The 25589-nt window shown below is 39.2% G+C and overlaps 1 protein-coding gene across 1 annotated transcript in view; it reads right to left on the bottom strand.

The window, feature by feature from the left end:
* Positions 1-10283, bottom strand: part of OPN4 (opsin 4) — a 51445-nt gene extending 41162 nt beyond the window's left edge. The window contains exon 1 of the mRNA XM_061448124.1: positions 10146-10283. Within this exon, the coding sequence (XP_061304108.1) occupies positions 10146-10283 (138 nt within the window). The remainder of the gene's footprint in view (positions 1-10145) is intronic.
* Positions 10284-25589: the final 15306 nt, after the last annotated feature.

The following is a 25589-nucleotide window of genomic DNA, read 5'->3' as shown; positions in this document are numbered from 1 at the left end:
GAGAAGAGATTCAGAACAGCCCTGTGGAGAAGGACTTGGGGGTATTGGTCGATGAGAAAATGAACATGAGCCAGCTTCAGTGTGCGATCGCAGCCCAGAAAGCCAACCGTATCCTGGGCTGCATCAAAAGGAGCATGACCAGCAGGTCGAAGGAGGTGATTCTGCCCCTCTACTCTGTTCTTGCGAGACCTCACCTGGAGTATTGTGTGCAGTTCTGGTGTCCTCAACATAAAAAGGACTTGGAACTGTTGGAACAAGTCCAGAGGAGGGCCACGAGGATGATCAGGGGACTGGAGCACCTCCTGTACGAAGATAGGCTGGGAAAGTTGGGGCTGTTCAGCCTGGAGAAGAGAAGGCTGCGTGGAGACCTCATAGCAGCCTTCCAGTATCTGAAGGGGGCCTATTAGGATGCTGGGGATGGACTCTTCATTAGGGACTGTAGTGATAGGGCAAGGGGTAATGGGCTCAAACTTAAACAAGGGAAGTTTAAAATGGGTATACGGAGGAAGTTCTTTACTGTAAGGGTGGTGAGGCACTGGAATGGGTTGCCCAGGGAGGTTGTGAATGCTCCATCCCTGGCGGTGTTCAAGGCCAGGTTGGACAGAGCCTTGGGTGACATGGTTTAGTGGGAGGTTTTGCTGCCCATGGCAGGGGTGTTGGAACTAGATAATCTTAAGGTCCTTTCAAACCCTAACTATTCTATGATTCTAGGATTAACCCACAGGGAACTGGGTCTTTCAGGCCTTTAATGATCACGTGTGCTCATGCATGCTGGAGAGGGACTCTTCATGAGGGAATTTAGCATTAGGGCAAGGGGTAATGGGTTTAAACTTAAACAGAGGAAGTTCAGGTTAGATATAAGGAAGTTCTTTACTGTGAGGGTAGTGAGGCACTGGAACAGGTTGCCCAAAGAAGTGGTAAATGCTCCATCCCTGGCAGTGGTCAGGGCCAGGTTTGGACAGAGCCTTGGGTGGCATGGTCTAGTGTGAGGTGTCCCAGCCCATGGCTGGGGGTTGGAACTAGATGATCTTAAAACCCAAACCATTCTATGATTCTAGGATGCTATGATTTTGAAGCGCTGGTTCTGGCATTTCAGCTATATACTTATAGTGAGGTCACTTAATGCCATTTTCTGAAACTGCATATATAGGAATGAAAGATACTGATGGTCTTCTTTGCAGGTTACTTAGCTAACTAAACTCTGAGGAATTATTTGCAATTTGCTTTTAATTTTGAAAGCTGCTGCTTTTATGTACCCCACCAATCTGTTACCACACATTAGTTTGTGTGTCTGAAAATGATCTAATTTTTCCAATTAAGACAGCTCATCTAATGAAAGATATTTACATACAGAGCTTGCACAACCTCTCTTTACATAGTAACAGTTACAGCAAATGCCAACAGAAATAATGGCATGTTTTCCTGACTTGATAGCATCTCTCCCCAAAATTCATGAAAATACGCCAGAAACATAAAACACAGGAGTACCATCATTAAAAACCAAGGGTGTGTTGTGTGGAGAAACACAGGAGAGGGGCAGCTGTAATGAAGCCTACAGATATCATTTGCAACTCATTTTCCAGTGTCATAATGAATTGTTTCTCCATTGAACAGAGGCCAGCTTTGGTGGAAGGGCATTAAATACAGTAGTAGGCAATGTGTATGACAAACAGGGTAAAGCACAAACCATTTGGTCCTCTGTAAGAGTGAAGGGATTGTGTTTCAGTAAAAGAATTGGGAATCATAATGCAGGGCTTTAGGAGACTGCGGCAAAATTTTTGAAGAAGGAAAATTCCACCTTTATGGAGTTGCAGACACTCCATATAGCGATGATGGTACGTTTTCCTGCCTGTCATTCGGTTTAGGTTTTACAAATACACAAGTATTTCTTTTCAGTTGACTCGTACAAATGGTTCCTGGAATTCAGCAGCTGAGCTGGATTATTTAAGATTTATACCATTTCTCTAGGAATAACTGTTTCCAGTCACATGTAGCTAGCAACTTATATGATGATGTATGAGCCAAGATGAAACTCAGCAGTTTCCTTTGATAGTGCTGGCTGGACTTCAAATATCAGTACTCCGGTTAGCAATTTATATGATGAAATGTAATAATGACTGTGGCATGAAAATGATCATTTAACAGAGTTTTTTATTTTTCCCAGATAAAAATATGTTTGAAAAATAAGTGTTGTAAAAGTTTCTCCATGATATACTAGTGACTGGGCAGGACTGAGTACCAAAAAAATGTCTGTAACTCGTATTCCTCATATCTGCAATGTGCAGATGTTCTTGGAAGCATGGGTGTCCCTCTTCAGCTGAAGACAATAATTATAGCATGCTACTGTTCAAGATTTACTATTTTAAGATGAAAAGAGTAGGAGTATCTACATATTGGACTTGCATAGCAAGAGAAGTAATGTAAAAGCAGTATATTTATTTTAACAGTTTATGTGTAGATCAGCACTTAAACTGTGTTCAGTGTCAAACTGAACCTGAATTTCAGGTGGGTTGTCCTCCTGCAGCACTTGGGTTCCTGTAGTTCCTGTAGCCATGCAATGCAGCCCTGGCTGTGAAATGGTTACCTTCTCAGGCCTTCCATCCTTCTCTGAACTATTTTTTCTCTTAAGCATCTGATGCTTTTGTCTTGACTGAATGGGACAAAGAAGCCAGGTTTCCTCTTTGTCTTTCCTTTTTTAGGAAGCAGTCACCGGTCTTCAATTACGCAGTAGTCCAGCTGTTTAGAAAGTTTTCTGCATTGGAGGGTTAAGGCAGAAACCTGCTAGACTGCAGTATCTAGAATTCTACCAGAAGTTTCATTTACAACAGATGTTTGCCATGTTTTGCCAGAGGCTTGATCAGTTTACAGCTTTTCCTAAGTGTCAGTTGTTAGTACAAAAAGCAGGTACAAAAAAGCTGACATTTCTTCTGTCCTTTTTTAACAAATTGGGGTAAAGAACATTATTTGTCATAAAGAACATAGTGTGACTTTCTCATTTCTCCTTTATTGAATCTCAGAAGCAAAGTACTGTGTTGTAACTGAAGTGGCCTCCAGGTAAAGTTTCTTCTGAGAAAATAATGATGCTCTAAATACAAATCTGGAATAATACTAGAGGGTTTTCAACTGTGGCTTGGGCAATTTCTCATCAAGCCTAGATAATAGTTTATTCCTTTGCAATATGTTAAACAGTTTACATGAAACAAAAGGAAAGTAACAGGGAAAGCAGTATATATTATGCAAGAAGATGCTTTCTTAATCTCTGAAGTTGTTGTGGTCAGATGTAAAGATTTTTTTTCCTCTGTTCTATTTTACGTTTCTATTATTGTCAGCAAATTTGATGTCTTCTGCAAATTAAATAAATTATGTCCTTTTGACATAACTGGCCTCTGTATTGTAAGAAAGTATTCTCTGCCAAATGCTACTCATTCAGTTTTAAGCTTGTCTGCAAGCTGTACAGAGGCAAGCATTTACCTAGCTGATATGTAGCTTTCACATGGCTTTATTTCTTTTCATCTTACCCCATGTAAAAAGAAATCTCCAGCTGGGACTAGCACAAATGCTAATATCTGATACTATGGAGCATGTCCACTGGAAATTCCAAGAAAATCAGCTCTCAGGCTAAAGAATCTGTATCCACATTAAGGATAAATGACAGCAATATTTGGACATCTTCCAAGGCCCCTGTTAACAGCTTCCTGGTACTGTTAAAAGAATTGCAATCACAGGAGATAAAATTCTTATGATTGATAAGAAATGCTTACGCAGAGATAATGTAGACCTTAGAAAAGTGGGAAGTCATCTTAAACACCCACAGCCATTGGGAACTTAGTTGTCTTTTAGCTAGCTGTGTGCCTTCTTTAAACGCCTCCATCAAGTGACTCATCCCATACTGAGATAGATAGTCTAAGACTAGCCAGAACAAGCCACCCTCTAGGGCTGCCTCTGTCTATCTCTATACTACAGAGAGGGCACAGAGGACCAGCAGAAACAAGGTATAAAACTCTTGCTAAGGTTACCTGAGTTGAATCCACCCTCAGGACATAGCTATGGGAGAAATACACATGGGAAAGAAATATCATTATGCTGGGGGCTGGCTTTTCTATTCGTTAGTACTAGTGGATTCAAGAAACAGGGCTTAGAATTATTATTTGGACTACTTCACATACCACTTCAGTGGCCTCTATTACTGTAATGTTGTACATTCAAACTATACAGGTGACTGTGCTCTGTGTATCAAAAGATAGTAATTTGTAGGGAACAGTGGATTAGAATGCTACATTAAAAATTAAATCTCTTCTTAAATACATAAAACCCTCAAAATCTTCATGATGGGACAGTGACAGCAAAAAATAAGTTGTAAGAGACTTACTGCTGTAGTAAAAAAGGAAATAATACATGAAAATGACTGCATCTGTTCCTAAAATAATCATAAAGAATCTTCATGTCTGCAAGAAAAGGTAGTAAAAATCAGTAGTGCTGGAGCCAGTGAAATACTTTCCGAACAAGTCCTGTAAATAACAGAATCAATGCAAATACAGAGTCATTGCATTGTGTCATTTAAAAAAGCACCTTGCTTTAACGCATCTCTTTTCATGTTTATGTGATGACTTATTTCAGTTGTTTGTCTATAGGAACGTGGTGTTACTGAGCCTAAAATCAAGAGCTACTGCTGGAGCTAAAGAATGAGGTCAGTTAACTTGCAGGGGTTAAGACAGGCTAGGTACTAGGGAGGGACAAAATGACTTGTGTTATAACTGACAATGCAGTTCTGACATGGTGCATGTTATTACTAAACAAATGTGCAACAAACACATCATTAGTTATAGAAGCCCTCAAGCTGCCACAGGTACTCCTGATTTTTAACTGTATCTTTAGATCTCCCATTCATGGTCAAAATCAGTCTCGCTTTAGTAGGAGACAGGGAAGGCAATTTCATATGTGAGTTTCCAGAGGTCAGGAAAGGCACTGGGGTGCAGCTTTCCTGCTGTGGAAAAGGACAGTTCACCATGTGCTTTTCAAGAGGGCACCCCAGCCAAACATTTGAAATTTGAATGTACCGAGGGTCTGGCTTTCATTAATGGTGACACTGTCTTGTCATACAAGGGGACAAACCAGGTTTGAATAAGAATGGATCCTTGTATTCTGTCCATACCACAGAACTCCTTTGTTTGACCAAGGAGGAATACAATGAGACTGTGAGAAAATGAGAAATTATATTTCAAGTGACATTTTCTTTGTGGTTTCCAGGAGAGTGATAGAAAGAAATCGGATGTTTTGACTATTCCTTTTGGTTTGCTAGTAAGTTCGCAGCTAGAAATTCTAAAGCTTAGGGCATGCATTTTTCTGTAGTTATTTACCTGGGGGCAAATAGATATGTTCAAAATTAATATTGTTTATGTATTCATATTAATATAATTTAATAGCAAACGTATTTACCTCAAAATCAAAGGCTTGTTCTCATAGGTCTGGAGATGGGGCTCAAAAGACTTTGCACTGACTATTCCTGACTTCTTGTTTTAGGATAGGCAAAGGAAAGCAAGAAAGAACGAAAAAATATTCCTAATGGAAAGTGTTTGTAGTATTTCAAGATTCTGTTGGAGTCTTGAGGTCCAAAATGTCTTGGGCAAGTGACAATTGTATTTCTAGCCCTACACCTAGAAATATATTGCTTTGCAGCCATATAGCTCTGACAGTACATGCTGAGTAGCTTATATACTTAGAGAGACAAAGTAGTTTTAGATTATACTCTTTCATGGATTGTGCCTTATATGGGAACAGGGTGTCTAAATGTCCTCCTGTGTATTCTGAAGTCTCTCGTAAGGTCCGGGAGCTGGGGAAATAACCAACAAGAGGAAAATGTTAATGCTACCAGAAATCAGATAATAACCACTCTCCCCCTTCTGTTATATAATGTATTATCATTATTAGGTGATGAGTGAAAAGAAAAGGTATTAGTGCCAAAGAAAGAATGAATTAGTATTGTATGAGGCAGGAGATTGACACTATAAATTCAGAATGCAACTTTACACAGACTGATTTATTTACCAGAAGACAGATACTACTCAACTGATTTAAATTAATTTAATTCTTCTTCTTCCACAGTCATTACCAAGAAAACCTTTTTAACAGCCTGTCCTCACCTGAGGAACTTTGTGCTCCACTTCATACAGAGTGCTTGGCTTTCAGTCTCCTTGCAGAAGAATAATGGCTATTAGGTAACAAGGTCTAACAGAAAAACACCACCCAGACATGGGAAACCAGGTACATTTAAAACTTCTGTACTATAACTCTTCTTTTACAACCACCTGCAATATCTTTTATATTAAAGTCCCACATATATATGTATTAAAGTACCATTTATATTAAAGTTGATTTACATAGGCATATGATGTTTGTACTGCTTTGTCCCACAGCTAATGGAAGTGGTACTTTCTCATTTTTGAGAATTAACTTTGATGACTAAATTTTACAGACATTCAATAACCTCGCAATGAGTAAGATTTCCCCCAAACACCACAATACAGTACTTAAAAAAATCTGTCCTTGAAATAACTCATCATCACGCAGCCACTTGCTCACGCCATCCCTCTCTGCTCTCTGGGCAAGATGGGGAGGAGAATCAAAAGAATGTAAACCCTATGGGCTGAGATAAGAACAGTTCAGTAACTAAGTAACTAAGAACAGTTCAGTAACTAACTACTACTACTACTACTAATAATGATAATGATAAGGGAAATAACGAGGGGATAGAATATAAAACTAAAAGGGGAAAGGGAAAAAAAACCAAGCAAAACAATAAACACAAGTGCTATACAGTACGATTGCTCACCACCCACTCACTGATACCCAGCCTGACCCAAGCAGTGATCATTCTGTTCTGGGTGACTCCCCCGAGTTTATATACTGGGCATGACATGCTGTGGTCTGGAATACCCCTTTGGCCAGTTTGGGTCAGGTGTCCTGTTTCTGCTCTGTCCTGGCTTCTTTTGCCCTCCTCACTGGCAAAGCGTGAGAGACTGAAAAGTCCTTGATCAGGGTAAGCACTACTGAGCAGCAACTAAAAACATTGGTGTGTTATCAGTGTTGTTCTCAAACTAAAGCCAAAACACAGCACTGCACCAGCTCCTAGGAAGAAAATTAGCTCTATCCCAGACAAAACCAAGACATATCTGTGCAACAAAAATAGTAAGGGACTTAAAAGTGCAGGTGTTAAATACTACATTAATGAGTGAAGTGTCTGTGGTCTACCAAAGACCTGTCAAACACAGGTAGAATAGCATGCAGAAAATAGCCAAAGATATATAATCTGTACTGAACAGAGGTACTGATGACTGAAGTGTATGTATTCACTGTATAAAGTAATCCAAAAGTCAAAAGTGCATAATAGGAAGTGATAGCTAGAGGAATATGTACAATGTGTAAGTTACTAGTTAAAAAGGTAAGGGGTACTGGAATTTGTACCTTTTGAGTACAAGAGACTGAAGAGCTGGATCTGGTTGTATGGGGCTTAGTCACAAACCCCAAGTGCACCCTACTGCTCTGAATAAAATGTGAGAAATACAGAACTGAGTAAACCCATACACCTGGACACTGCAAAGAATCTGGAACCTGGAAGTGGTGGGATGAGGAGCTGCCAAAGTGACTGAAGAGCCTCCACATTGCTAACAGCAGACTAGTCCCTGGAGAGCAGTAGCATCCAGGCACAGAGCGCCTTGTGGCCAGTGGCAGAGTCAGGCTCTGAACAGAGCAATGAATGTGAAACACCACCCTGTTAACTTTCAAAAAACACTGCTGCACATGGATGAGTTCTCCATTTTTTCAACTACCTTATACTTTCCAAGTATAGTGCAAATTCCTCTTACATAGAAGGTAGATGGTACCATTTAAGTGAGTATTAGAAAAACATAGTAAAGGAGAGAACAGTTCAGTGGCACAGAGGACAGACGAGCAGAGAAATGAAAGGAGACATAGCTAGGCACTGAGTAAAGAACACAGAGACATTCATCTAACAACAGTAACAAGAGGTGACAGTCCTTCACTGTCTAGGAGCAGAAATAAATCTACTTACAGCATTAATCAGTAATGCTTGAAATCAATAATACATAACAGACTAATGGATCTGAAAAGTCATTAGTGGTGTGGGAAGCTTACTTCCTAAAAGTAATCTGCATGAACATTAACATTAGAGCTAGTCAGAGAATGTATAATGTTGCCTGTGGAAAAACTGATATCTTCAAGTGGTATGAAACGCGTAAATTCTGGTTTTTTTTCATGAAAAAAAAAAAGTCAAAATAAGTCTCTTGGTAGCTCCCAGTCAATATTTTTGCATGAAGCTTCTAAACTAAGAATACGTTTATTTCAAAAATATTGTGAAATAATACAGATATTCAGAGTTTTTTTAAGGATTGCACTATTAAAATTATTGGGAAAATATCTAGTTGAACTGCCTTTTGCTAATGGACAACTATTTAGAATTTTTGTAGTAAAGCTAACGAACACAAGAAGTTAATGTGGGAAATAATGAAATACAGTGACTATGCCACGTTGCTACCTTTCTGTTTAGCTTGATAAAAGCCAAAAAACTTTATATATTGCATCTAGACTATTAGAAGTCTGTTCCATTACAGGAATGCATTGTTGCATGTTTTTTATTACTCTCCACACAGAAAGAAAAAAGATGTAAGGGTTGTGATAAGACTAGTAAGTCAAATCAAATGTATGTTTTTAAGGAATATCTACTGAAACCAAGTATGTTGATCTTGATAATGGTTTTGGAGTAACACTTGTGTGAGAGGATTACAAATTTGTAAAGCAAGTCTGTCATAGAAATCATCTCTCCAAAGGAGGGACTCCTCTGGAAGAACATCAGTACTTAGACAAGAATGGCCTTTGAATGTCCAAGGCAGATGAAGAAGGGCTCTTCTGGGCTTTGCTCATCAAAAAACAGGTATCCCTATTAACAAGTAGCATAGAAACAGGATGGGAGGAGGTATGTTTCTCATTCCCTCTACCCAGGAATGGGAAAAAACTTCTAAGATAGTTTTCTATGAGGAAGAAAAAAAAAAAAAAGAGTTCTGAAATTCCATGTGAAATATTTTTAAAAGCAACCAGCAGACATTTGAGACCTCCAAAAGTTAACATAAATGCTGATCATACTACTTTTCTCTTTACTCTAAAGGAGATTTAGTAACTTAAGGCCCCACTTCTAGTTTGCTTTCTTTTGTTTTATCCCTTTGGTCCCTTTCTTTTCTTTCCATTTGTGCCTGTAAGTTGCTGTTTCATTGAAAGGCAGGTTAAAAACAGTGTGAGCTCTAACTGGAAATAACAAATGAGGTCAGTTTCACTTTGGAAGCAAATTATAGTAAAACTGGTTTCAAAAACTGGGCAAGTTTCCAGAAGTGTTTATAGATCATAAGGTATAAAATAAGATTGCAGAAGGTCTGTAAGAATCAGTGTGATAACTTAGTATTAACTGGTATCATTTAACCTCTATCAAATCTGATAAGGACATGAAGCTTATGGTAACTAAAACAAAAACATATGCTAAGTCATATTGATTTTAATGATGTTTATGTGTGTGGTAGATTAAGGCATTGTTATCTTTAACAGCCCCTTTGTTGGTTATGAAAGTAAATATTGATATGCCCACTTCATTGATTAGCACGGAATCTTCCTAAACAAGTGAATTATTTACAGCACTCAAACCCTAGAGGTGTGGCTGTAGTCCACTGCCCAAAGCATACTCTAGTATAAACAAAACATCTCAGGTGAGTTCTCAGTCATAAGAGCTCCAGCCACCCCTGCACACACATGCATTAAATCACATAATGGTAGGCACTGGAGTGGGGTTGTGTTCTTTCAGGAGTTAGCATGTGAAAAGAAGAATCACTTTACATAGTATTGTACATACCAATCTACCAGTTTAGAAGATGTCATCCTAAGGGTTGGAGGCCTGTTGAATAGAAATTGTGATTATAAGTGGAAGAAATTAACAGTAGAATGACCTTAAAAAAATACACTCAGAATTATTTAAGTAGGGTCCTGTGAAAGCTTGAGAGTTCAAGCAACAGTTCATTTACCCAAGTTATGCCATTCTTGTTGCACTATAAATACTGCCTTAGTGATGAAGTAATTCCTTTTCTCACCTTTTTCACCTTACTCAGTTCTTTTTCACCCAGACCCAACTTATCTTGATTTTCATCCCATCCTTCATTTCTTCCTTCCTTCAGTTTTCCCAAGTGGTATTTCTCATTCATTCTTTTTCTTACTTCTCCTTTCTTCATTTCAGTCTTTCAGTCCATGTGGAAGAATAAATACTTAGATTTGTGAGAAACTGGAAAAGCAAAAAGCAGGCTATTTTTCTTAACAGGGAAAGTGATGGACCATACCTGCAGCAAACTAATCTCTGGGAGCCTAACAGTCACTGCTTGGAATAATTCAGAGTTTCATATCTGCCAGTCCCACTCTAATTTTGTGTTCAAGAGTCCTTTGCACACCCAGCAAGCTAACAAGTACACAAACTTTGTAACAAGATCCTTAGAAAGCTTTCACTGCTATGTTTGGCACAGACTTAGGGACTTTTCGTTAGGTAATGAAGGAAACCTCCATTGCAGAGAATGACATTACTTAATGACACGATGGAAACAAGGAAACATAGTTTTTCCCCCCCAGAGTAAAGGCATATTTCAGCGTGTTGCTGCATATAATACACTCACTGAATTACAATCATTTGGGAAAGCCTATGCTTACTCTGAAAGATAACTAACAGTTTAAAAAAGGCCCACACCCAGTGCTAGAAGAATGTAACTATGTAGATGCTATTTCATCGATACATCTGTTTTGCTAAATAGATGTTGGCCTGATTATTTGTAAATTAGATCTAAAATACCATCATTCTGATTTTGGAAATTAGATAAGGAGAATGGAGGTACTTTGTTTTAACAAATAGTATTAAGTTAAGGGGTGCTTTGGTGGTGCTTAGTGAACTACTACAGAATCTGTTTTATAGTGTAATACAGTCTGTTGAACACTAAACAATGAAACTGGGTTTCTGCATGTTGTTCTTTCATTTGATAACATTGTTCAAATAAATGCAATCACAGCAAGATAAGCTATCTTCTGAGATAGGACTCAGGGTCTTACCTGTTTCACAAGAAACTATTTTCAAGTAAACAATAAGGAAGGTGTGGGGATAGCTTGTTCTGCATGAAATTAGAGGGCAAATTTTATTCCTTTGAATACAATTTCATTTGAATAGCTATTAATTTTTAATTTGAAAACATTGATAAGGCACAATAACTTCAATGACAACCTATTTTATCACATGACAAAACCACAATGCCTTGTCTCAATCTGTTCTACATCAGAACATCCCGTGTACATTTGTTACATTATACATTATAGGAAATACCTTTTTTTTTTAAGTGAAATGATAACACAAGGTAAGAAAGACTTTCTGATATAGTGCAGTAAAAACTGCTTCAGCAGAGCCCAAGTCTTTAGGAAGACTTCTTGCCCACTTGGTCTTTTGTTCTGCATCTCATCCTCTGTAGTCACCACTCTCCTTTTATTTAAGTTGTGATGAAAGGTATACAAGAACCTTCTGAATTTATAGAAAAATAATAGTTGGACATGTTCTTTCCCTTAATGGAACCTGTGGAATTCCATGTTTCTCAAACTTCTCTCCTTTGGTTCTACGTCTGAAGTAATGTTTGATATAATCTCAGTTGTATACTTCTTCTTACTATCTATTCTTACTATATTCTCTTACTGTCACTTGGTCTGAGCAATACTCAGTGCTTGAAAAGCAAGTTGCACCATGATTTACCTACCATTCATTAAAATTATTACATTATCTGTTAGATTCTGATTAATCATGAAACAGATCTCTTAAGAAATTTAATTTCAAGAGAAGCACATGTTGTTTCTGTTACCTTTTCAAGCCACCTGTTCTACTGCAGCTGGAAATGGTTCAGCTTTTATGAAACAATAGCATATGTTTTTCCTAGCCAGCTTATCAGTTTGATTATAGCAAGAGTTAAAAATAGCAGCAAAATAATTTATTAATTGTTGGAGAGAAGACTGAATATTCTGAAAGTACTGATCAGGAGAGCTGGGACATAAAAAATATCTGACACATGAACCCCATGAACAGCATCTCAAAATCATTCATCCTTTAGAGAAGTTCCTCAAGTGGGAGTTGCAGTGAGATTCGTGACATCTTTATGGACAGTCTGGTTCAGCAGAGAAGGGCTGAGAACCATTGTTGTAATCCAAATTAAGCATCAACAACAGTTTCTATTCCTTCTCATAATATATTATTTTCTTATTTAAATTGTAATTAGCAAAGAGAGTGCCAGTTAGTCTGTTTAGAAAGGAACTTCAGGCAGTGTCACAACACTAGAGCTGTAAAAAGCTCTGCTGTAGGAGTACTGGTCTCTAGCTTAGTGATTGTCTTATCTGGCTATTGATTCCAGCCATGACTTACAGGCTGCCTTTCTGGCTTCATAGGTTTGTCTTGTCTCTGTGGGGTCTGATGAGTGCTTAATCAGCTGTGTCTGACTCTGGCTGGACCAGACCTCATCTGTAGATCATTTTTCTCTTTTGACCTTGGACCACCACCATTGCCACAACTTGCTAGCTAACCTGGATACTTGATCAAATGTGCTGCTCTCTCTGGGTCTGCCTTATTCAGGTATTGAGGGCACTACCAGCCTTGTTACTGTGCCTAGCTCCTTGTCCATTAGGGAAGAGCTTGTCCTTGCTGCATCCTGACAAAATGAAGCTTAGCAGCTATAGAACTGATCTGTATGGTTTTTAGGCATCTTCAGAGACTATATTTCTAGTCCATATAAACTTTCTCCTTAATGCTACTGTTAGCAATGCTTTACAGCTCACAGAAATGCCTCTGCTTGTTCTCCTCAACTGCCCTTCAGGCTCTTCTTACAGTTTGTCATTTATGTAATGCATTTTCATACTGCTTCCTAGAGGCATGGTTCTCCCTTCCTGTGAAATGAGCCTGTTCAGAGAACTGAAAACAAAGTGCAGCAGAAGTGAGTACTTTACATCAGAAAGCTGATGGAGGCTGAGCATGAGGAATGATGATACAGCTCTATTCTGGAGTCCTTAGATATGCCTATTAAATTACTTGCAGAGTTTTTCCTAGCTGTGCGGGAGTCATAGGGTTGCTTTTACTGCTTCTGAAAGCAATTACAGGGCAATTGTTTTAGTGGATTGTTTTAGTGGAGATTACTTATTTGGTGCTTGAGGTAGTTCCTGTTGTCAAATCCCAGGAGTAAAATAATGACAGGACAATCCATATGGCATTGGATTACTGTGTGAGCATTTTGACTTACTTTGTCTTACCTTAAAAATGTGAGAGGGCAAAGGTCTGATACAGAGCACCACAGGCCAACTGCAACTCAAATGTAAGCACTCCTGTTATATCAGTCGGGTCCTACTACCCTTTATGAGGGAGGCCCGGCAGGCCAGATGCTGTTCTCATAAAGCAGGCTACTGAGGAAAGGGAAGTAATAACATTCCCTTCTCCCCAGTGCAGCATTTCTCACCACAGAATGAACTCTTTTTAGTGAGAAGCTGTAACAGACTTCAAGGGTCAGCATGTTTGCATTCTAGGAGTGTAAAAAAAGGTGGTTTCATCCCACACAAAACACCCTGAAGAAAGACAAAAAAGTCACAAAGGCAAACGCAGTATCTTCATCTTATAGTTCAGAAATGGGACATAACGTAGACAGTTGTGTAAAGCCATTTGGGAAGTCCGTAGCAGAAATAGAGGTTGTCTGAGTCCCAGCGTTGTCTAGACAACCTCTCTGTCCTTGCTTGCACAGAAAGCTATGTTCTTCTAAGAAGCGAAAAAGAAATTCTTTCTGCCTGCCTCATGGCTACTACCAGAGAGGATGTTGGCTGTTCAGTAGCAGAGTCTGTGTTTGAGGGTGTGAATGTGCAGAGGAATGAAAAAGCTGCAAGCAGAACTGTAACTGCTGGTTATAACTCCCTGGCAGCCGGGGAGTGGACTGATGTGGCAGCAGGGACAGCCTAGTCAGATGGGGATTATGGCAGCAGAACCTACTTCAGCAGCATAAGTATGCGAAACAGACCAGATGCTGTTTACAGCATGTGGAAATTATTTATTAACATTCTTAGATACTAATGATAATAACCTTAGGTGTTGTTACAGGAAATACTTGAAGTATAAGAAGTATTTATTATTTAGTCAACCCTGTCTGACTCCACCAGATACCCTAGAAACGGCAAGAAAGGAAAATTATATCTATTCTTGCCTTCTGGAGATACAGGAATCTGTTTTCAGCATAGGACTTGCATATCAAGTAAGTTTCTTTTGCATCAGTGTCGAGGAAGATCCTGCATTAGGCAGGAAAATTACTTATTTCCCCTCACATCTACATTTCTCACAGCCTTAACATTTTTCCACCTTCCTCTTCTTAGAGACTGTCTGCATCTGGTTGTTAAATCACTTTTGCCCCACAGGGAGCTGCTTTTTTCACAATGTTCTGTATACTACTTACACGATAAGTAATTTGTCATAGAACTATGATCACAGGAATTAGTGTTCAGCCTAAATCACTTGTCTTTCTAGTATAATGGACTAGTGTATCTCAAAGGATACTGCTGTGTGCTTAGCCTTCATGCTGTCCTGTAGCGTCGTTACAGACTTTCTTTACCCCTTGCAACCTTTTAAAGGTCAGAGCCTCCTGGGCACCAGTGGCCTTTGGTGCTTCCCTTAGGGAGGCAGTGCCACAGCCTGTAAACGTTCTGCTCACTTGTTCTCAGAAAGCTTTAAAATCTTCTGCTTTGTAGGAAACACTTCTCTGATCCCCTTTCCTACCATAATGCTAATGGTCCTTGGCAGAGCAGAGCCCTGGCTTTTCATGTTTTCAGGCTCCAACGCCCTGTGTAAGGGATCCAGAAGTAAAGAGGGGCAGAGTGTAAAGGTGACAAGAGTATAAAAGAAATACAACAAACCTACCTGTTAAGGAATTACAAGTTGGGTGTTAACTTTGGCTAACAGCTTTTATTTAAAGTATGTAGGAAACCCCAAGCTAAGAGCATGGGGTTTTGTCTTTGTAGCTATTTTAATCTGAATTAAGAACATTTCTTGTTTTGAGTGTCTAGATTCATGTGTATCTTATCTGCTCCTTAATTACTGATTTATTGTGAGCTATCAAGTAAATACTAAATATGCACAGGCTTTTATGTAAGGACAGACAACGGAAGTGGTAATATTCTGGCATGTCAAAGCCTATTTACAGAGTAACTTGTGGGTACACTTGTCTAACAGAGCCATTCAAACCTACTGAATAGAAGTAATTCCCACTGATACTGAGAGCTGGTTTAGGGTCATGATCTACATGGACATTTTCCAAGCCACAAATTATATAACTGAAGAGGCTGGGTGCAAGCAGTGAATTTAGATACTCAGAGTTATCACAGTACAATACATTGTTTTTATAAGGAGATAACTGTAAATGCAATTCAGTAAAAGAGAATTGACCGTGCTCCCTTTTGAAACATAATTACTTTAGTTAACTCCTTTCCTGAAAGAAAAATCAAATGTTTATGGGAGTCTTTTGGAGGTGAAAAAGTGAAGTTTTTTATTAACATAGAAACATATTGTTATTAAATGTATATGTTTTAAAATTATCAAGTAGTTTTACTAACTTGCAGTCAGCTAATGATGAATGCCTTCCCTGAGGGCTGTTAGTGGGAAGGTGTAAGTTTGATTTGAATTACTGGCTTGTATGAAGCCAAGCAATGTGGTTGTGGTGTGTCGCAGTGTTTTTTGCTGTTGGTGATGTGCCTATAAGGAAAGAGCAAAACTCTTAATCTAGTTTAGTTATTTACTTTGTTGTGCATGCTTCCCTTTAAAAAAACTGAACTCCAGCATCTTAGAAAAAACTAATCCGTTTCTACAGAAATAGCCAAAGAGCAGAGTTGTATCCAGCTGGGTGATGGAGAAATAGGAGACTTGCCATCCTCTAGGTCCATCCTTTCTCCTCCTAAGCATGTCAGAGAAGCCAAGGTAGAAAATACAGGAGAAGCAGGAAAGGAGGAGAAGGAAAACGATAAGAAGAGATGGATGTGAATGTGAAATGACAGGAATGGTGAAGAGATGAAACTGGCTAAATAGGAATGATGATGGGAAAGCCTGCACATTGTTTGCCTAAAAGTAATGGAGAAGTGTGTGGTTGGCTATTTTTCACTCCCTGTCTTTATGATGATTACAGCTATGACTGTGCAGAAGGACTGACATTTTGCAAGATGCTGTATGACCTGTCTTCTATAACTGCTGCTTGGCAAAGATACATATGCGTGGCTGATCTGGGAGCCTCTACACTATGTCTGTAGTTCCTGTATTTGATAACTATGCTCTTGAACCTGTGTAATTTCAGATGCACTTTGTCATGCAGTCTGAGGAATGTCTCTGCTAGCTGTACTCTGAAGCCTCAGGTGATACCACCTAATGTCTCTGGGTGGCTACCCTAGTCCAGCACAAATCCCAAGAGTCACTACCTGCTAAGTTCAAATGACATCTTTTGTAGCAAATGCCTGGCTATTAGACAGCTGGGTCTGACATACGGAAAAGTAGATCCTTTTCTTTTAAAGCATCTGCAGAATTTCCTCAATTAGGCAAAATCAGGAGTATGTCTTACACAGTTCTTTTCAGGACTACACCACTTTATTGATCAAATCTTCAGAGTTTTGAAAAGACAAACTGTTGCATTTTAAAAGGTGAGCACAGCTGGCCAATCATCATGTGTTGCTCTGGACTTGCTGCTTTTACTGATTTCTCTCTCTCTGGTAGTCCGTTTGCTCTGTGTAAGAGTTGCAAGTTAACCGAATGGCATATTTTATTGGATTGAATTGAACTGTATTGTATTGTGTTGTGTGGTGTGTTGGCAAACTGTATAGTGGAATGGGACCAATGGTGCCAATACAGAAGTTCCCAGTGAAGTTCTATTTGCATTCCTTGTGAATTGCTACTGCTGCCTCTGCAGGATTTAACTTCCTTTCTATTTTTATATCATTTTCCAAGTCTGTGGTTGATATTCTCTGACAGGGACAGCTGAGAATCTTGGGATTTCCTATTACAGATAATTAAGGAAAATACTAATTCATGTATGACAGATGCCTTGTGGCAAATTGCACCGCATGAATATCATTGCCTTCACTGCTAATTCTGTTTCCTACTGATTACTGAATCTGTCTTCGCATATAAGGTGCTAGAGGCATGCAGCAGGTTTTTGAGCAAGTAGGTGTGTAAAGAAAGCTGCAGAGAAGCTCCTATTTTTTTCCTAAAGTGTTGCTTTATGGGCCAGTTGTCCTCAATTTTTCTGTACCTAGAATATGTGACAGCTTGCATTTTATGCTTTTTTAGTGGAGCTTGGAGACAAACCTGGGAGGGGAACTTGAATTCATCAGGGACTTTTTAAGTTCACCATAGTTATTACCAAATTGGTGTATGGTTCCCTATTAGATTACAGTCAAGCTGCTTGTTTTGTTCAAAAGAGAAATTGCTATCAGGGAGCATCAAGAGTGAGCTGCCTTACAAGGTAGGCAAGCCAGGAGCTGAAGGTGACAGCAAGGTAGGCAGATGAAGTGACCTCACCAATCCAAGTCTTGTGTAATAAGAGCAGTGAAGGGCTAGTGGCAGTAACCAAGCATGACCACAGTCATCACTAGACAAGTCTACAGCAATTAGGCACATCCAAGGTCCAACAAGAAAGCTTACTCAGGGTCCAGATCAGCAAGGCACATCACACATACCGAAACTCACTGAAAACGTAGTTTAGGATTAGAGGCTACACTTCAGACCTTCTCAGCTAGACCAGGGTGAGGTCTGCACTTAAATGCAGCTTAAAGTGAAATGGAGGAAGCCCTGATGAGGCTTCTCACAGCTCTTGCCCACAAGCTTGACCCAGTGTTGCAGCTGCACATTGCTGAGCTGGCCTTGAGCACTGGGCACTTAAGAGGCAGGGGTGGGAAGTTGCAGAGCCTGTTGCTGCAGTCATGCAGCAGTTGTAAACTACTACATGCCTAGTTCTTGAGCTGTTTCTTAGGCAGGAGGCAGGATATTGGGTTAGATGGATTTACAGTCTGATCTGGTGCAGCAGTTGTTATGGTAACATGTTAAACCTTTCTGGCCTCGGAATTTTAATTTGGCCATAGAAGAACAGGACTTCAGTATCAACTGAATGAACTGCCTCAGGCTGAGAAGGTTTGAAGTTTAATACTTTTGTAAAGTAGTACGTCCTTATTAGTTGTCAGCATAAACATATAAACAAGTATTCAAACAAGCAGGGAGCTGTGATCAGTACAAAGCTGGCCTCCAACATCTTGTGGAATAGATCTTTTTCCTGGAGACTGGCTCTTCATCCTGTCAGTGAAAAGATATGATGGTTTAATCCCTGTTCTCTAGGAAGGAATGTGCTGGAGTCTCCTGACTCGTAATTTACTAATAAGCAGAAAGGTAAATGTTGATTGCAACATGTCTAAGTACAGTGAAACATGAGCAGAGAGAAAGGAGTAAGTATAATGAAACATGAGCAGAGAGAAAGGAGATCTGTGCTTGCCTTTCACCTTCTCAAGTGTCTCCTGCAGAGGAATATGAGAGCAGCTTCACTGGAGACACACCAGTTTGCTCTCATCCACCCACAATGGGTACCAGCATCAGGGACGCTATGGCAGGCCTGGCTTTTACAGTTCTATACCTGATGAAGAGCTAGTTTGAGTGTGCAGAGTCACGCCCTATACATCCTGCCTGCTGTGGCCCCCAACTAAGTCAGTAAAGTTGCTACCTGGGGGGGGGGGAAGACTTTTCAGTTGTAAACAGATCAAACTTCATCTGGAATAAAGGAAACACTTAAGTGTGGCCTGAAGTAGGTCAGAGGTTACGCTTAAAACCTGCTTAACCAGAGGCAGTTTATTCAGTTTATTCAATTTTGAAGTCCTGTTATTTCATGTCCAAGTTACCTGTTTGAGGGCACTACTAGCAGGCATGCTTAACACTAACTTCCTTGTACTATAGAGAAAAATACAGACTAGATTCCTGGAGCTCAGCATGATAGATGGGAAATCAGTACAAATTAACAGGACATGTGCTTGGCTGAGGTTGCTGGTTGACCTTTAAGACAGGGATATGGCAGAGTTCAGTAACTGGATTTGACAGACTCCATTGCAACAGCTTGCTCTCCTAGCCCTGTCGTGCCTCTGCTTTTAGCTAATTTTATAAGTTTATATTTCAGCGTGGTTAACCCTGGTTATGGTCATTCTGATATCTATTAAATTAACTGTTTTTTACCAAGCTTTTTTTGCAAGACCCTTAGAAACCCCTGAACACTAGTAGCAGAACAAAGGCAAACAATGCACCTCAGAATTCCTTGTAATTCTTTATCTCCTCTCCCTTGGAATACTGCAAACCCAGTGTCTAATCCTGAACACTTTTTCTATTGATCTGAATAACCCAGTGAGTGCAGAAACTTGTATTTTCTATTCATGCACTGCAGCCATCCTAACCTCCAGTGTTGTGCTACAGAGAATGAGGTATCCTGTGGGCCCTAATTTAAGCAGCTAATATTATAGAGAGATGAAGTGAACATATTTTAATATCTAGGTATAAGTGTGTATAGATATGATGCCATTTTCAAAAAATATATGGATCACTTGGCACTTACTTGGATATGTAATTTATCATAGAATCATAAAGTAGTCCTGGTGAGAAGGGTCCTCAGGACGTCTCTGAACCAACCTTCTGCTCAAAGCATGGTTAACTCTAAGGCCAAACCAGACAGCTTAGGGCTTTATCCAGCTAGGTCTCAAAAGCCTTCAAGAATGGGAACTGCACAGCCTCTCTGGGCAAATTGTTCCCCTGCCTGCCTGAAAAGACTTTTCTAAACTGGCAGTTGGAGTTCCTCTTGTTATCACAACTAAACCCATATTGTAAGACAAGTGCATTGAATTGTAGTTCAGCTGCTTAAGAGGGGTTAATGTCAGATGCAGAACAGAATGCTGAGAACCTATGTGGGCCATAGTTGAAGTGCTGCTGACAGGGACAGAGGCTGATGTGCGTAAAAGCAATGCTCCAGCAGGGATATAGGGGCCCTAATCGTGTGGTACTTAATTGCAAATGGAGCTCAGTGTCTGTAACTCAGCCAGAGTAGAGGCTGCTACAAGAAGCAGTGCCATGACACCAGAAGTACCCCAAAGTAAAAGATATGTTTGTAAAAGTACTGACTGGGTCTTCCATACCTTGTTTTTCTAACAAGTTTTACGCATCTTCCTCCCCTGCAATCTAGTCATGATTCGTGCCTGTGTCTGGTGCTGCTCATATCTTTGTAGAGCAGCAAAACCAGCGTGAAATGGATGTGATCTTCTTTCACTGCTGCCCAAAAGGTTCTGAATAGCAACCCTGAAACAGAGCAGGCTTGTTGGATTCAGTCTGCAGCTGCGTGACAAATCTGCCTCTAAGCCTGCAGCTTCAAGAAGACAGCACAGCATCTGTTCCCATAAAAGATAGCTTTTGGCTTGTCTTTTTGGAAATAATGAGGAACTTAAACTACTGGATTTACATGAAAACTTAGAAACAGGTGACATGAGCTTCCCTCATTTGCCAAGAAAAGCCTCCCACTTATCTTTGAGAAAGGACTGGATGGATTATCCTCAATTTCAATTAAATACTTTAACTCCACATGTGGAGAAATTAACATCTAATTTACAAAAAGCTTTATCCTGGTATAATAATTATAATCTATCATGTGAATCTCTGTTTAGCCAAGGTATAAAGTCTCTGTGATTTTTATGGGCTGGTTCTTTCTATATGCATTTGCTTGTCACCATGACAACTTCCTATCAGTTTGTCTGACACTGTGCACTTCAGAGAAGTTACAGTTAACCCAGGGCTTGAATGCAGAGTACCAAGGAGTAATATCTGAGCATCTGATTTCCATGGGCTCATGCATAGTTCTGCTCTGCTCAAGTCTGATGCATCCATTCACTCAAGTTTAAGAAGAATTACATTTTTTCAGCAAATCTTCAAGCTGCAGCATACTGAAATTTCTCCAGTATTTTTCATTCTAATTATGCACACAGGTTTGTATAGCTAGTATTATACCATGTTTGTAAAATCAATGTGTAACTGTCGCTTAAGAGATTCATAGCCTGACTTACAGAAATGTCTCTACATTTCCCTTAGAAATTATTCTCTTTACAGTCTAGCTTAGAACTTTTTATTACTGTGTACCGAGATCAGCACTTAACTGGCAAGTATTCTACCACAGAACCTAGAAAAATATTCCTGCCTGTGCAAATGTGTCTGATCTGCTCTGTCAGAAGCAAGTTTTCAATTTAAACTTTAGTACTCAAAAGATCTGTGCATTCTTTGATCTGAGATGTTTGGGCTGATACTTTGTGAGTATGCTGATCTGTGTTGCTGAGTGGTGGTGGGTGCTCGTTGCCATGCTTCCTCACCACCCCATACAGCATTTCTGTTGTCTTGGCAGAGTTTGCACTGGAAACTAGCAGACTTTATCAAAATAGGCTTTCAGATAGGAAGCTCCAGTTACTTGAAGGATGGATTTGCAGGACAAAGAGTTGAAAAATTTATCTGGGCTTTGTTCAGCCGTATCTGAAAGTGCCCCGGTGTTAGAGGTGAAACAGTGTTAGAGGAGACAACTCTAATCCTGCCAGAGATTAAGGGCAAAATTTCCTAATTAAACGTAAATGGCTAGACCTCTAACAGTGATGTTTATTGCCAATTGTTTGGCAAGACTGTGGTTATTTCCCTGTCAACCTCAGAAGAAAACCCTTGACCACAAATTGTCTTAAACAGAAATATTCATGCTTAGCTTATGTAGTGAGCCTAATGGTAGATGGAGGTATTAGTCTACTGCACAGAGCAGTAGCACTGCTTTCACTTATTGCATTGATTCTGCATGTTCCAGCTGCAGTGTCTCTGAACATACATTATGCATATTACATCCATTTCTGTGTGTAAAGTCTTGCATATTTGGTTTCTTGAAGAGTTGTAAAGGGTAACCTGAAAGATGCACAGGAATATTCTCTTTTCCTAAACAAAATATCTCAACTATCTTAAAAAGAAATTTGTTACCCTTGGCTGCATTATCTAATCTAAAAGGCATGTAGAAAAGTAACAACTCTTAAGTATTTCCATCATAGAAAGAGATGCTTGTTCCAGCTTTTGCTAAAAGGCCACTGGAAATACCTTATTTGAATCGCAATCCTTGAGATGGGCTATTTCTTTTGTTTTGCCATTGAAATAAAGCCTTCCAGGAGCTCTCTAGACCTCATCACTGTAAAATCTCACAGTAAGATGATAAGAAAGTTGAGTTTTGTATCACCTAACAGAAAAACAAGGCACAAAACAATGAAGGGGGTGGGTGAGGTGGGAGAAATGAGAGAAAACTCTCTCTTAGGGAGTTTACTGGCATTTATTATTTTTACAAGTGCTGGCTGAAGTTTCATTCAGAAATGTCTGTATGACCTACAAGACTAATACACTTGTGACAAACTTGTTCAGCACTACAAACAGCGGGGATTTGTTAGAACCAAAACTATGATCTCAGCTGGTTGTGCTACTGATGAGATTTTAACTTTTGGAATCCATGCAAGCAAATGAAAACAAATTAAGATCTATTAAATTATATACTTTTTGAATACAGTTATATTAATGAAATGACTAAGGAAACCATTGGAGATACATCCCAGTGTACTCTAGTAAGCCAGAATCCACTGGACTGTTTTAATGTATTACTGCCAGTAACAAAATGTATGACTTGACAGTGCCTTTAGAGTGATAAAAATGCAGTTCCAAGTAGTTAATGATCAGATGGAGTCAAAGTACTATTTTGAAAAATAACCAGAAAATGTTTTGTTAACAGTAACAACAAATTCGAACATGGGCCTTAGCCTGAGGGGAAAAAAAAAAAAAAAAAAAAAAATTAGTAATCCTAAGGGCACATGCATAAATTAATGCGTCTGCATTTTCAATAAATGTTTGGTAACTTCTTTATTTACCAGTAGGTGTCACTGGAGTCCAGCAGAGAGCTATTACTACTTCTAAATCTCTTTTCTGCTTAATCGAACCTTTATTTCATAGAGAAGCATTTGGTATTTGTACATTTTAAAGTACATACAATAAAAATTAAGAACTGTGGTCAATGCTCTTTCAAATATGTTTTCTTTTCCTGTCTCAGCTACTGATGACTGTTGGTTTAAATGCTGGATAATTCAATGGATTGAGAAAGAATTCTGATTTTTTTTTTCTCTGCAGTATGCCTGAATCTGGTCCAAGCTGATAATGACCAAAGTGATTATTCGATGAAAAGGTGATGCCAATTAGCAATGCCTGTATGATTACTAGCCCTTGCCCAAGGTTCCATTTGGGGAGGAGGGGAATGGAAAATCAAGCTAAAAGACCTAAATGTCCTTTTTTTTTTTTTTCCCACCTATACTGAAAACTACAGGGAGTCTGGGAACTGAAGGGGACAGGAAGGACCTGGAAGCCACAAAGCAGTTCTCTGCAAGACTGAGAAAGCATTTAAGGAAGAAAACTGATGGATGCTCCACTTTGGTGTCTGTAGGTTCCTACCTCTGGAAATGAGCAGTATGGTCTTGCCGTCAGATATTTTTTTCCTTCAGTCTTAAATTTAAATTCCAAGAATACAAAGAATCTATATAATCATGTCCTATTAGTACTTTATTATATGAATATTTCTCTGAAGATCTGGATCTTGCTTCCTATGCCTTACCTTAGAAAAAGCAGTACTGTGATGAACAAGACTGCTTAGGACTGAGCTGATGTAGAGCACAGAATGATGTTTTCCTATTTTAATGAACTGTCTGCTATGTGTTTGCTAGACAGGTGATCAGCAAAGGTATTTTGATTGAAACATACTTTCAGGTACACTCAGATATTTGCTATCTGAAAGGCACAAAAAAGCACCAAATAGACACCTGTTGTTACTACATAATGCTCAAGCCACTTGATGTCATACATTGAAAGATAAAGGGGAGTTAGGTTTTGTTTTCATCTAGGCATGGTAAAAGGCTTATTCTTTATGAAAACCACCAGGGAGACATTTTGAGTTAGTTGAAGCAGTCCTAGTGTGAGCCTAAGCTCTTGCATCAGTACATTCCTCCAATCTCTTTGAAATATTTACCAAGAAATGACTGAACTAGACAGTAAACATTTATCTCAGAAATTCAAGATCACACATCCAATAGGAAAGTGCAGCATAAAAAGCTGCTGTAGGCCAATGTATAATTAGAATAATAATGTTTGTTCCATTGCCTTTACACTAGGCTAGATGCGGTAATGAGCCACTAATGTACACTAGGCTAGATCCGGTCAACACACAGGTTGTTTTTAGCCTTTTGTTATCTCACTTAAATACATTTCTGAAGTACTCTGCCACCACTCATTTGCCCACTCTTTACTGCATGCTGTAGGATGATCTTTGACCATTTCACAGAACACGGTTATGCTGTACACAGTGAACCTTGTTAAATGTGGACAGGATTGCAGAACTGGCACAATGTACGGCCCTGGATGTACCAGGCTTTTGTGTAAGAGGCAGAAGACACTGCGGCTTTCTTCATGGTACTGCACTGTAATTTGAATAAAGGTGAAAGTAATTTGTTCAGGGCTGTATTCTGGCAGGAAACTAATGAAGTCACTAGCTGATATTTTCTTGCCTCCTAGCTTCCCATGAGGAAATCGTAATTTAATGATTTTTTCAAATTTTCATTTTATCAGCTTAATTTGCTAGATAGTACATTAATTTTGCCATGACCTTCAGGGACACGTCCATCCAGTCCTCCTTAGTCCCACAAGTTTTAATTCTCTGTGGATTTTCTTTTCCAGTTGTAGTTTATGTTGCTGTTATTTGTATCACTACGTATGACCCTCAAAGGCCACGCATACTGTGCAGCTTAGTTGTTTGATCTGATATTGCTATGGTTTAATGTTTGCAACTGCTGTGGAAGTGCTTAGTTACTGGCCAAGTTCTACTCTTCCTAAGAAATAGAAACAAGTACATTTACAACAAAAATGTTGTAAATAAAAACTCAAAAGGGAACTGAATTACAGCATCTGCACACAAGACACACACAAACCGAATAAAGCTAAGAAGACAAAGGAACATAACATGTAAGTTTTGGTCATGTACATGCCCTTTTTAACTGTCGAAGGAAGCAAAATAAGCAACAGGAATGACTGCTACCCTGTTGCTGGAGGAGAAATTGAATAGGACAATGACAGTCCCACCAATGAACTGTTTATAAGAACAGTTAACACAGCAATTGCTTGTTGCATTCCCCAGCAAGTACTGTGTTGGTACATTTTGGTAGCTTTCCTTAAGGGCTGCCACCATGAATACAGACATAAATTCAGTAATAATGTGAAACAGTAAGTTCTTAAAAGAAACACACACACACACAAAAAAAAAAAAAATCAGGTAAAGGATAAGATTGGTATTGAATCTGGTCCTCCTATAAGGCTGCAACAGATCTCAGGCATTTGAAAGAGTCAGCCC

The sequence above is a fragment of the Pezoporus flaviventris genome, unplaced genomic scaffold (genome assembly GCF_033815535.1).
Source record: "Pezoporus flaviventris isolate CSIRO_AGI_PZ_B2104156 unplaced genomic scaffold, CSIRO_AGI_Pfla_v1 ptg000001l, whole genome shotgun sequence".
Taxonomy (NCBI): Eukaryota; Metazoa; Chordata; class Aves; order Psittaciformes; family Psittacidae; genus Pezoporus; species Pezoporus flaviventris.
This window is presented reverse-complemented; position numbering and strand designations above follow the sequence as displayed.